The sequence below is a fragment of the Haemaphysalis longicornis genome, unplaced genomic scaffold (genome assembly GCF_048455015.1).
Source record: "Haemaphysalis longicornis isolate Haplotype H1 unplaced genomic scaffold, Haemaphysalis longicornis Haplotype H1 scaffold_3, whole genome shotgun sequence".
Lineage (NCBI taxonomy): Eukaryota > Metazoa > Arthropoda > Arachnida > Ixodida > Ixodidae > Haemaphysalis > Haemaphysalis longicornis.
The window spans coordinates 34,246,097-34,259,439 of record NW_027526335.1 but is presented as its reverse complement, the minus strand read 5'-3'; the positions used below and the strand labels follow the sequence as shown (position 1 = coordinate 34,259,439).

Here is a 13,343-nt window from a genome sequence, read left to right as displayed (position 1 = left end):
GATTGGTTAAAAAATGAAATTCTGTGCATTTCGTTTTTTTTTTTTCGGGAAGGGGGGGGGGTGGAGGGGGTGGGTGGGTCCTGCCAACGTTGCAAGAGCAGCGAGAAGAGAACGCATGTAACGCGAAAAGCCAAACTATGGTTATCAGTATTACTTACAATCGAAACTACACTAGGCGTCGTGTTCTGTAGCGGTGAAAAAGCATTACTTCAACACGTATTTTCAAAACTGATTAACCCCTCTTTGGTCCGAGATCGTCCAGGAATCGTGGCTCGCCTTTTTCAAAATCGTATTGAAAGCAAGCATTGTTGGAAAAAATTAAAAAAAAAACAGCGAGTCATGGCACACACCCGTCAAACATGTGGGCAACAACGTGCATTATATTACGCGTTTTCTTCTTACTTTTTAAGACGTGACCATATTAGGCATTTGGTTATGCTGAGTGAGAAACGTTTCTGGACAAGGTGATTCATGTCGCATTTGAAAATGATTATATGAAAATGACACACGAAATGCCACATGACAGACGCAAACTCACAACTGCTTAATTTCCCCAAAAAATTCCCCCTAAATACTCTTGCGCATCCATGGAAACGTATTTTAAATAATACGTAAAATTAGCAACTCGATACAGTTGAATAAATGTTTATTCCTCCTCCTCAGTATAAACGACTGTCCAAAAATGGTATTTATTTTAGAAAAGGTACGGGAAGGACACGATCACACAGGCGCTTGCGGGGGTAAAATACGTGTCCGGTAATGTATGGGCGATAGCGCACGGGTCGTGTGCAGTGTAAATGTTTTTGTTGCTTTCTTCTTTCTATAAGGACACAGCGCAATTTTACAAGGGCGTGGAATTTGCACGCGTATGCACAGATCTTGTCGCTTCTTACCCGTTTCGCGTACTAAACTTTTAAATAATCTCCACGCCACCTTCAAAAAGCACCCTTCGACGTTCCCGAAACGGCAGACGACTGCACTCAACAATAAGAAAAGTGCAATGTGTGGAAGCAATGTTTATAACACGTTTCACACTCAAGCGGTGACCACGGCGAAGATGTTTCGTGGAATTAAACCAGCGCATTAACCCGCAACGGCCGCTGATTATTGCGTTTCTAGAGGAAATGCGCAAGCAGAGGTAACTATGTCATTGCTTACTGCCAAACGAGCGCACATATTGGCTGTTTTGTCGTGTGCAGCACGCGTCTTGCGCCGCACGCAACGTGAAAAAGCAGACGACGCGAGAGCGCCATCCACACTAGAAGCGGTTCGTTCCGCCGCCGCCAGGGGCCGACTGTGTTCGCGCTCGGGGCGAATAGAACACCATTTTCCTTGCTAGAGGTGGGCGCTGCCATTTGCTTTTTCTGACCAGACGCTAGCGCCGTCTATGAAGCGACCGCCGAAACCTCCGCGCTGGGCTGTTAAGAGCGCCGTTCTTTGCGTGCGTCTGCTCGGTATCCGTGCATTACCGAGTGAACCGTAGTGGTTTGGCGTTAAGTTAGCGGTTGCAGTGCTTGTGTGTGTGTGTTCTGTTTTGTTTTCATCATCTGCGGACGGATTTTAGGTCCTAATTTGCTGCCAGAGCGGGAAATTCCGACCCCGGCTGTTGCGAGCAGCAGTAGCACTGTGGTGGTGGTGCCGGTGGTGCTCCGCAGTTCCGCGATGCAAACGTACCGGTATGGCACCGACTGACAGAGAAATCGATATCGGGGAGTAAATACGTGTTTTCAATGCCACCGTGCTTGTTAAGTTCACCGATTAGTCATGTTCACGGAAGCGCGGACGTCGAATGCGGAGCGCGCACAGCATATGTGGGTCACGGTGATCTGTGCTCGCGATGAACTTTCGATGAGGCGATTGCTACGCTGTTGACATTGCAATGCAATATAATCGTTCTTATCTAGACTTATGACGGTTACTGACGAAACGAAATCACCCGGGCGGAAAAATAACACGACCGCACAACTAGTCAAATTACTATTCGAAGGTTGAGCAAAAGGGTTGACGTTAGGGCGAGTTAATATTGGTTGATCATGATCGTGATCATGATTGACCTAACTCTGCGCAGCGCATGTGGCCTGTCGCTCGGAGCCCACCTTTGTGAAACCGCTGCTTGCACCACAAATGCTTTACGCGACCAGTAGTAACTGTTTTGTAATTGTAATACTTTATAGATTCCGTGGCAACGCAAAAGGATTAGAAGCTTTTCCTTTGACCGCGTTGTGAACAGGTTGAGCTATTTTCCAAATGCAGCGTTCACGCGTATCTCGAGCTGCGTTTCCACATTTGGCTGCCTGCTTATCCTGCTATCGACCAGCAGTGGGCGATGGAGAAAGTTATCCTTTCATATCGTTTGGCAGTGTAATGCGTTGGCCTGAAAAAAAGTAAACAAAACGCCGTGATTTTAAAGGTTAGATTAGATGAAAAGGGGATTGTTTAATGCCAATCGGCTGTAATGACCAAACAATATATGGTATTTTAAATTGACTACAAGGAACCAGAAGTTATTGTAGTGTTGTACTGTATCGGCGCTCGTGAAAGATCCCCAAGTGGTCAAAATTAACCCGCAGCCCTCCACTACGGCGCGCCTCATCACCCATGAAGCGTCGGTGCGTTAAACACCATAATGAATGAATCAATCAATCAATCAACCAACCAATCAATGCTGTATTGTAAAGGATAAAGTTGCTTCTAACATTTCAGGGGGTTCCGTTCCCTGTCGCAGCTTTGCGTGCGATAAATGGATTTTGCTCCGTCTGCTTGCCGTCCAAGTGCACCCAACAAACCCTGGAGTTGGTCGTTGGTACAAAGTCGTTGCGATTTATCAACGGAATCCACCGATATCTCAACTCGGTGTGCGTTGGGAAGCGATGCCGCAAAAACACCCGCAACCGCACTGCGTTTTCTCCAGGCAGTGTCGTGCACATGCGTGCTGTCAGCGATTGTTTCTCGCTTTCTCTGGTTGTTCAATAACCCACCACCGCGCAGTGCTGACCAAGCGACGGTTGCGCCTTGAACGGCATCGCAGCATTGGCTAAAACAGTTGAAAGTTCCGCAAAAACTAAGCACACGGTGCGAAATACTCCTGAACTACGCAGCGGAGCACACCGCGCCGAGCGATGTTAGCAGCCCAGCGCGCTCAGGCAACGCTGGTGGGCCGCCGAGCGAACTGGTTTGAGAGTATTTTCCTCCTTTCCCGGCTGCTTATGGAAAATGGTGTATAGAAGGTAGAATTTGTGTTAAAAAGAGGCATTTTTTACATGCAATTCCATTTATTGTAGCGTTTTCCCAGAGAAATCAACGTAACGTTCGTACTGAAAGTGATTGAGACTTTGGTTATTGCTCTGAATGTGCTGCACTGAAAAATAACCGCTCTTGCTGACCGCGGTGGCGGCATTTCGTTGTGTTGTTCCTCCCCTTGGTCCCCCTTTATCTCAGGGAGTGTGCTCTCCCATGTTTTTTTTTGTTTGTTTTTTTCTGCTCGGCTGTCTTTCCCTAGCTTGTCGACACATATTTATAGTCGCAGTTGGTGCATTGACGCTTATATAAAAGGCCAAAAAAGAAATGATCACTGCACAATAGCCAAAAAACCGGCCAATGACGGACCGGCAACCGGCCCGCTGTCTAAAAAACCGGTCGGGCCGGTCCAAAACCGGGCAGGTGGCAACCCTAAATAAACCTTGCATGCAAGAGTTGAAGCTTAAGCCGGTTGGTACATAACTTTAGCCCCGTTTACATTGACCCGACGAGGGCGCGTTGAGTCGAAATAAACAGGTTTTTTGGACTCGACACCCCCATGTATAAGCGGACGGGGTGGGTCAGAGAGCCGTCGCGGCGAGTCCAGTCAACTCGGAGGCAGGGGGTGGGTTAGCTCGCTCGTCGGGCTGAGTCGGCGGGCCGCGGGGAGCAGAATACCGTATTTGCGCGGTTCTAACGCGCCCCCAATCGTAACGCGCGGGTAACTTCGCGCAGGAAAATTCGAAAAAAAAAAAATGTGACACTGACGGTACTGCGCAGATGGAAAAGACATGACACCACGTACCTGTAAGAGGGAGATTTTATTTGGCGTATGCAGCTCTGGAAGCCAAAAATGAATTGTGCTTCACAAGGTTGCTTATCCAGCTGCTGCTGGAAATATAAAGTTCTAGCGGGGAACACTGAATCTGCTTGCGATTCCAAGTGCCTTGATCTTCAGAATTCTAAGCGTTAGGGGCTAAGCAGAAGCACAAAAAAATGTGCAACAGCTGACCAGGGTATGCGGCATGCCATTGAGGAATCAGTTCGCCGAAATTCACTCACGTGGTGTTGACGGATTGTTTTTATTGGGTTGAGTTGGATTTTGCGGGTACTTCGTGTCCGTTGCGCATGGCAACGCTGCTGGCCCCTTTAAAGCCAATTTTGGTTTTGAGCCCGATTGTAACGCGCACACAAATATTAAGCTACCTTTTAGCAAAGGGGGTGCGCGTTAGAATCGTGAAAATACGGTAGCCCCTTTTCCGTGAACCCCGCCGATCCCCTCACCTCGATTCTTTGGACGGGGTTCATATAAACTCGGACGCGTCGAAGTAAGCTGAACCCGCCACTCAACTCACCCCGCCCCCGTCGCGTCCATGTACACGGGGCTTTTGAGAGTGGAGGGCAGATCAATAAAAATTCCCCCGCATTTCCCCGAGGGGGAGAATGTGAAAGTGCGAATGCACGGTTGTCGGCCCGCTTGCGGCGCTTGCGCTCGGCCCCCGCAGCCCACCGCCTCGCCGCCTTCTCTTCCATCGGGTTTGTAGTATCACGTGTACACCACGCAGTTATCAAGCCGCTATAACGCCGCTGAGTCGCCAACGCACGCCGCTGACGACGTAGTTTGAATGCGTTAAAGATATAAGGCGCGTCACTAACACTGACATCAGCGTCGCGTCCGTGGCTTGGTCGGTAGAGCGTCGCGCTGCGGCCGCAAAGTCCTCGGATCGAAACCTGGCGCCGGATGCTGTTTCTTTTTTAAATATAGAGGATGGTTTGGGGTCGCTTATAAAGTGCATTCGCACTTAAAACGGCCGGGACGAAGCGAAGACGAGACAAACACAAGCGCTTTCTAACGTACGTTAGTAAGCGCTTGTGTTTGTAAGTAAGCGCGCCAAATCTCCTGTCACCATTGTTGTGCGAATTTGGTTCGGCTTCCTCTTGTTCCTTCTCTCCTACCCCTCCTTCTTTCTTCCTTGTTGTTTTTGGTGGTCGACCAGCATGTATAAAACTGGCGCCCGATGCAATAAATCATTTGGTTGTTGGTAAGCGCTTGTGTTTGTCTCGTCTTCGCTTGGTCCCGTTCATTGCGCTGCTCTCCACTTTCAAACTTACACACAACTTTAGGCGCTCTAAATGTTTCACGCAAGACAGCTTGAAAATTTTCTGCACCCTCATCACTCATCATAGTTCCTAAATGCAGTGAGGCTCAAATCATCGCACATCAGTATAGAGTCATCGAAACAACTCAATCTCTAGGCCTCTCCGAAGTGAACAGTTTGAGCAGGAATGAAGCACAAAGCGGGATAACTTGGACGCACCCAGAAAAATAAATCAAAATTATTCCACTTCGTGAAGCTGGATGACCAGCAAAGCCACTTGAGGGTTATTGGTTGGCCATAAACTGCCGCTCTAACTTCCGCTTACGCTCGACGTACGCGGCTTTGTCGTCGTAAATGGTCTCCTTCCCCGGCCTTCGCGCCCGCTGTCGCCTGTTTTTCATTGTGATTAAAACTATTCCTTATCCTCCTTTTATGAGTAGACTTTATTCTACAACAAACAATGTGGGTAAGCCAGATTACAAAGGCCAAACTTACACCTACCTCCTTCAATTCGCTTTCACTTCTAGCGCGAATACATTGCTGGAAAGACATACATTGTGACATTCTCCGTATTTTTTAAATACTTTTCTTATTTTTTTATTTTTTCAAAATTTCGTATGACCAATTATCTCCATTTACGTTATTACAACGATTACATTCGAAACTTTAGCGAAATCTGCATTATTGTGGAAATGCAGGGCGTTACACGGTCCGCAATTTTTCCTAATTATTTTAGATTTTTATTTCTTTTTTTTAGTTTTTCAGAATTTCGTTCGACCAATGATGTTCATTTACGCTATTATAACGATTAGGGGTGGAACTTTTCCGAAATCTGCATTATTGTGGAAATGCAGGGCGTTACACATTTCCATTTTCTGTATTTTTTATATTTTCGGTATTTTTTAGTTTTTCAAAATTTCGTGCGACCAGTTATCTCCATTTACGCCGTTATAGCGATCACAGGTGGCACTTCCGCGCTATCTGCATTTTTGTGGAAATTCAGGGCTTTACACGGTCCTGGTTGGGGGGGGGGGGGGGTGTACTCGGCAAAGAATGCTACGCATTAAAACTGAAGAACACAAACGAGCTTTCTTTGGATGATGTAGAACTTTGCTTACAATATGTTTACCCCGGCCCCTCCCTCCTACGGGGCTGCAACGGGATTGCCCCCGGGCCTGAGGATGAAATCTTGCAGACGCTCACGATAGTCACGAAAAGGTAACGTGGCGTTCAGCGTCGAGGGCCGATGTTGCACTTACGCCGTGAGGGTACAAAACGTTCGCTGACGCTGGACACCGCAATAACTTCGATAGAGCGTCCTCGAAAATTTTCAGTTTGGCATTTCGCTATCAAACGGCAGCATGACGATAACGCGATGGTCACGAGCGCGCTTCGGCTGCTCCAGGGCCTCATCTTCCATTGTTTTATTGTTCCAGCTTTCGAAGGCGCCCCATCCCAAGAACTGCCGGGTACAGGGCAGTCAAGCGCTGTTAACCTCAGGTATCGCTGTGAAAACCGCTTTCCTTCCGAAATGTCCGAAACATATATAGAGGCGTTGACAAGTTAACCGATTGCAGTTACACGTCACCTATAGGTGACGTGTAACTGCATGGCTACGTGTAACGTAGCCATGGCTACTTATAAGTAGCCGTGGCTGCTGACTTCGCAACAGAGCATATGACTTCCCGCGGGGTTTTCGAGTGGGTCAGCGCTGGTTAAGAGCGAACGCTATGAAGTGGGGACGAGATGAACAGCGCTGGTTGAAAGTAGGTACAAGAAGATCAACGCAAGTTTCCGTCAACAGTGGACGCTGTGAAACGGGCAAAGCGAAGAGACGTGTTGCATGGACAACAAGGGCGAACGCCAAACGCCGGAACTGGCCGGCCTCTCAGTCACCTTGCTGAGGCTCGCGAAGGGCCTGGAGACCGGCACGTGGTTGGCCACCGTCCGGCACTGGATGAGCCCGAAGGCCTCCAGCGACGGGCACAGGAAGGCCACGGCGTTGAGGTCCACGCGGACGAAGGAGTGCAGGCACAGCTCGGCCAGCTGGCAGCCCACCTCGTGCAGCAGGCCCAGGGCGCTGGTCTCGAAGCAGCCGACCTGGCTCGAGCTGACCCACATCAGCTTCAGGTAGCGCAGGTGCGAGAACTCGGCCAGCGCCATCACGGACTCGTGGCTGTCCACGTACATGTCCAGGTCGACCAGCTTCGGACACGCCACGCTGGCGATCTGCACGCACAGCGGGGACGGACCGCACGTCTCCGGCTCCTTTGCGGACTGCTCGCCCTGCCGCTGGTCCGAGCCGTAGACGAACGAGCCCAGCGCCGTCTTCTGGAGCCGGTACCTGCAGGCGAGGCGCGCTTCCTGCAGGAACTGCTCCTCGTGCAGTTCCAGCAGGGCGGCCGAAATGTCCGCCCTGAGCTCGGCCAGCTGCGTGCAGTGGCTCAACAGGTAGGACGCGGTGCGCTTCGAGACGCCCGAGAAGTAGTCGCCGTACGAGAAGCACCTGCGTTGTGTGAAAGCCAGCGATTTCCACCCTCACAAAATCTCTGGGGGCTTCTGTTCTTTCCCACTTTCGCCGCAAAGGTACTTGGCATTCTCATGTGAAGCTCAGATATCACGCAAACGACGTTTAGATATAATTAATTATTATTAGATTAATATTTATTTATTTATTAATAATTATTAGATTTAAGATTAATATGTCTCGCGAAGTTCGCAACATTTACTCAGGATATTTCCAATTAACTATAGTACTCTCATCAATAGGACCCTGAGCAGGCGTTCTTGACGAGATCTCTCAGTGGATTGTGAAGTAAAATGAACTGTGCGGCAAAACATGCTCACCTTAACGTCTCACGGTCGTGACAGTCGCGCAGCCAGCCCGTATATACCTAACCTTTAGAACGCCCGGAAAATCGAGAAAAAATTTAGCTGCGACGAGGTAAGTAAACAACCAATTAATATGTTAGGGAGTCGGTTTCTAGGTAAACTGGAGCAATCTGTACCTCTTCCTCCTATTGAAGTCATCACTCATGAGGCCAAAGCCCAGGCGGACTTCAAAAGACCCCGTACACACCAGGGGCACGCCTTAGCAGCGTGGGACGCCAGAACACCACCAGTACTTCCCGATTATCGAGTCCCCATATATACGTATATATGCACCCTGGCGGCGACCAGCACTTGATACTTCTACGCACAGCAAACCTATAGAGCGTACTAATACGCTATTGCGACAGCGGCGAATCCGACACCTCCAAAAAGATCGCCTTCAGAACGAGCTGGACATTTTCACGGACGCAAGCGTAAACCATCACGGCGCGGGCCTTGCTTGGACATGCCCTATATAAGGCCTCGGTTCTCTCAGGGTACACCACCATACTTGGCAAAGAACTTTCCAGCCTCGATGCGGAGCTGTACGCAATTAACCACGCAGTGTCAGTTATCGCCTTTGACTGTAACCCACCTCTACCGCCCTCCATACGCATACTCACAGATTCTTACGAGGCCCTCAAAGCTTTGCGATCATATGATTCCACCCAGGGTACACCACCATACTTGGCAAGGAACTTTCCAGCCTCGATGCGGAGCTGTACGCTATTAACCACGCAGTGTCAGTTATCGCCTTTGACTGTAACCCACCTCTACCGCCCTCCATACGCATACTCACAGATTCTTACGAGGCCCTCACAGCTTTGCGATCATATGATTCCACCCACCCGGTCGTCCGCGAAATTCTGTTTCAAATTCAACTCCTACAACGGAACAACACCAACACCCGCGTCGACTGGGTACCTGGCCACGAACCATTTTCTTCAGGCAACCAGGCGGCCCATGTGGCCGCTTAGGAGAGTTCCCCCTCTTATCCTCCACTGGTGCCTGGGGTAAGGCCGTCGCGATCCCCCTCGCCCTCCCCAGCGATGTGCATTCAGCAGCACAAGAAGGACCGACGCACCCGTCTAAAAGCCCTAACTCCAGCTGGCTACCTCAGCCACCTACCTCCTATTCTCCGCTCAGGCGAAATTTTTGTTTACAAATATATTGCAAATTCAGCCTACACACCCGAAACACTTCGCAAGTGGTATACCCCTCACCTGCCCCCTCGATGTCCTTACTGCCGTACCACCACTCCATCAGACCTAACACACCTAGTTTGGTGGTGCCCAGCTTTCACCACTCACCGTACATTCAAATCGCCCCAATCCCATCCCGATCTACAACAAACTGATGCACAACTATTATATGAAATAGCAGTTTATTCAATTAAAAGCGGTCTAGCACGGGTTGTTTGAGCGGGTCCTCTCCCGAACGAACTGGTGAACGTGCACAAACCCTATTGCGATCACCATGAACTGGCCCATGAATTGCAGGTTCCAAGAACTGGCCCAGTTGTTGAGTCTACTGATAACGACCAGCATTTGTTTATTTTCTCTTACCCTCCCTCCCCATTCCTTTCCCCCATCGTGGCCAGTGGTCATCCTTTGCTATTAAAGGTTGTCTCTCTCTCTCTCTAGGTGATGTTAAAGGCGAGGCGAAGATGAGGTGAGATCCACGATGTTCAACGTATGCTGTAGGGAGCTTGCCGGAACATAGCCTGGCCTCAATGTCTAGGCTCAGTTGATGTTGAAAAAAAATTCCGCCACCTTCCCACGAGGGGAACTCTGGGGTGATGCAAGGCATCTCACGGGGTTCAATTCGCGCTTCGGTTATGTTGGTTACCCAAATGTGGTTGAAGTGTAGTGAACCTTAAATGATGCTCAATCACACGTAGAGATCCAAGTACGTAAATACCGTGTTCATCGGAAGATTCAACGGAGTCGTCGTCGTCAAGCGAAGCAGGAGCAAAGTCAAGCGGAGTCGAGCAACTGTGTCAAGCGAAAGCGCGCGCTTAACTGAACGGGCGCCGAGCGCTCACCGCTTTATATGCGCGCTTGAAGGAGAGGAGACAGCGGAGGAAAGTGGCGCATGCGCACACATGCGCGCACAAGCGCGCCGGAGCACATGCGAACGTAGGCGAAGCGCGCCAGCTGTTGTTATGATAATGAGCCGGAGAGAGCGCATAACGCACAGCTGTCGGAGAGAAGAACGGAGGAGAGTTTGCGCATGCGTAATGAGGAGTGCGGACTACGCCGGTCAACGCGGGACAGGCCGAGTGTAAGAGATGCCTTGCATCTAAAACCTATTTGAAGATAAGTTAAAGCTAATCAGGCCATCTGCCCACCTCCTCTTGCCCCCTTTGAGGCTTCATAGCTACATAGTTTGCTTTTATCCTGATATTAGAAACTCTCTGTGCCGTTTGCTACACAACGAAAGACGCGCCTTGGGAATGAACAGTGTTATCACGGACGGCATGCAATATGAATTTATAGTTATATGCAATATTAGCTTTGTAGCCGCTGAACCGGGAGTCCCCGCCATTGACCTCTCCCTTCGTCGCCACTGCACGCATGTTTAGAACCTCATAAGTCAGCTTCAGTTATGGTCATGGCGATATTCGTTTCCTTCACAACCAGCGGCTGCTGCGTTAGAAGAAATGCTCCGTCAACACACTGATATTACGGCTACAGCCTTAAACGCGATAGATTTCTGTTTTAATCAGCTCAGTGGGGGCGCGAATGCACACTTAACAGCACGCCTGCTAAACATTTTCCTATTCGACGGGGTGGAGCGTTAGCCTGCCGAAGAGTAGTAAAGTTCTAAGTGATTCGAAATGATCACAAAGTGATTCAGTATCTAATACTGCATGAAAATGCAACGGTCTCCAAAAATATTCGCAACGAGATAAGCACTATTTAAGCAGAATCCACAGGTCAACGCAACCGCCACACACATGAGCAAAGGCAATGGGCAACAAAACGGTCATCCCCAAAGAATGTAAAAAGTGCCAACAGGTAGCCAACGGCAGCGTGAGAGCTGTCACAGTTAAGGCTGAAAGTTGGGCTAGTTGGTGTTGACTTAAATGCATATTACCAGCGAAAAAACAGACAGGGACGGGGTAAGAAGCAGACGGGACACTCGCTAGTGTCCCGTCTGCTTCTTTCCTCGTCCCTGTCTGTTTTTTCGCTGGTAATATGCATGTGAGAGCTGTCGCCGCACTTGAATTGCAGAAACGCTTTGCTGATGAGAAAAAGGCAGTGCGAAGAAGCTGAAATAAATTTCAAGGGCTATGTCGTAGCAGTTAGCATGGACCAACGTAAGCGACAAGCCAGCAACGTTCGCAGTCGTACGGGCTGGAATTGTCGTTCCGAAGGGCTCGACTCACTCGCTATGCATGCGTACGCCGCCTTGAAAGCGGAGCGCATCAATTCGAGCGCGCGCACCTGAGCCGAGGCCAGAGAGTGTCCTCGGTCTTCTCAGCCTGCGCCACGAGCTCGTCCAGCTCCCGGTGGCAGTCGTACGTGAGGCTCAGCTCCTCCAGGTTCTCCAGGCTCCCCAGGTCCAGCAGGGAGCGGCCGCTCAGGCCCAGCCTGCTCCACACAGCCCGAGCGATTTAGATGCAAAAAAAAAAAAAACTGTGGTTTATTCCTCTGTCATAGGAATCAGTAAAACACGAAAGGGAAATGTGCAGCGAAATCTGCAGCTGAGCATGATTTGCGGGTCGGCAGCTGTCTTGTGGGTGTACTTGGCGAGCAACGTCATGCTGTCGGGTCGCTTCGGCAAAGGTGTACCGACGTCATTTCCGTGACGGATATGGCGGCAGTGAAATCTTGGGGAATCGCGGCAAAAAAAAATTGTGTTAAAATATAAAACCCTAAAAGAACAACCCCAAGTATAAGGTACTGATGATGATGATGATGATTGCTATTGGTTTCCCCTTTGAAGCGGGGTGATGACATGTCATCTTACCAAAAAGGACTAATATAACCATGTTTTACACTCTTGGTTTAATACTAGCGCTGCTTAGGGCAGACACTAAAGCTTATTCGGCACGAAATACTTTTTTTTTCCCTGTTACAGGTGGTAACTGTCCTAGGCAATATTCCCCTCTCTGCTTTTCGTCCACCAGCATTCTAATCTTCTTTTCGTCCGCTCGACAGCCTTAAAGTTAACTTCCTCTGTGATACCCTTAAATCCTAGGGCCTCTGGAAGCCCAATATTCCTTTCATGTAGATTTGGATGGATACCCTGACATTCTAACACTATGTGCCGCATAGTTTGTTTCTTTTCCGCAGACCACGTATACCCCATCACTTTGTGAATACTTCCCTACAAAACTCAGTACTTGAGTACAAAACTCAACCTTTAGTACTCTTTAGTACTAAAGGTTGCTTCCCCGTAAGAAGACCCTGTGTGCAGGGGTGCACCCTTTACAGGCAGCTTGCTTCGTTATACTGACGTCACTTCCGTGACAAATATGACGTCAGCGAAATCTCCGTGTATCCGGGAATAAAACACTTTCGTGTTAAAATGAAGTAAACTCACACTAACGCGTAATACTGGAAGGTAGCGAAACCGCACGCAACCTTCACGACCCTTACGACGGCTTAAGTCCACGATTGCAGCCGATTTTCATCTTGTTCGCTGCCGCAACGACCTGTACTCTATATTTGTTGCTCTAAGTGTGAGCTTCCTTCATTTTTCTGTAAGTTATAATCATTGGACATTAAACGCTGCGTGCGCAAGCACGTTTTTTTTTTTTTCCAACCTTGGCCACTTTAACTTGGCATGCTTGGCTTGACAAACGTGCGCCGGGGCCGCTGGGCGGTCGCCGCGAGGCACGCACACACGAGCGCTCGGCATTTTCTTGGTATTTTCAACTGCTGACACGAAATTCGAACGATTTGCTAAACAACTTCGCTGTTAAAACGATTGGCTGCTCTTAGCGAAGACCCTACAAGTTTGACCCACCTGAGCAGTCTTAATATTTAAATCTATTCGGATTGTGATAGCACGGTAGACTGGAGTAGTTAGACATCTTAGAATAACGCATTAAGGACGAGACTAAAAGAAGAAAACACCACGCTGGACCTCGCTCGTTCTTTGTGTCCTCTTCTTTTCGTCCCGTCA

General features: G+C 49.2%; 1 protein-coding gene across 5 annotated transcripts in view; it reads right to left on the bottom strand.

Moving 5' to 3' along the window:
- LOC144174245 (uncharacterized) overlaps nucleotides 1–13,343 on the bottom strand; it is a 60,606-nt gene that overhangs the window by 8,640 nt on the left and 38,623 nt on the right. For 4 of the 5 annotated variants that reach the window (XM_077702823.1, XM_077702825.1, XM_077702821.1 and 1 more), the window contains exons 4-5: nucleotides 11,657–11,803; nucleotides 7,233–7,842 (exon numbers count right to left, since the gene is read on the bottom strand). In XM_077702823.1, coding sequence (XP_077558949.1) covers nucleotides 7,233–7,842; nucleotides 11,657–11,803 — 757 coding nt within the window. The remainder of the gene's footprint in view (nucleotides 1–7,232; nucleotides 7,843–11,656; nucleotides 11,804–13,343) is intronic. The other variant, XM_077702822.1, reaches the window with a different exon arrangement.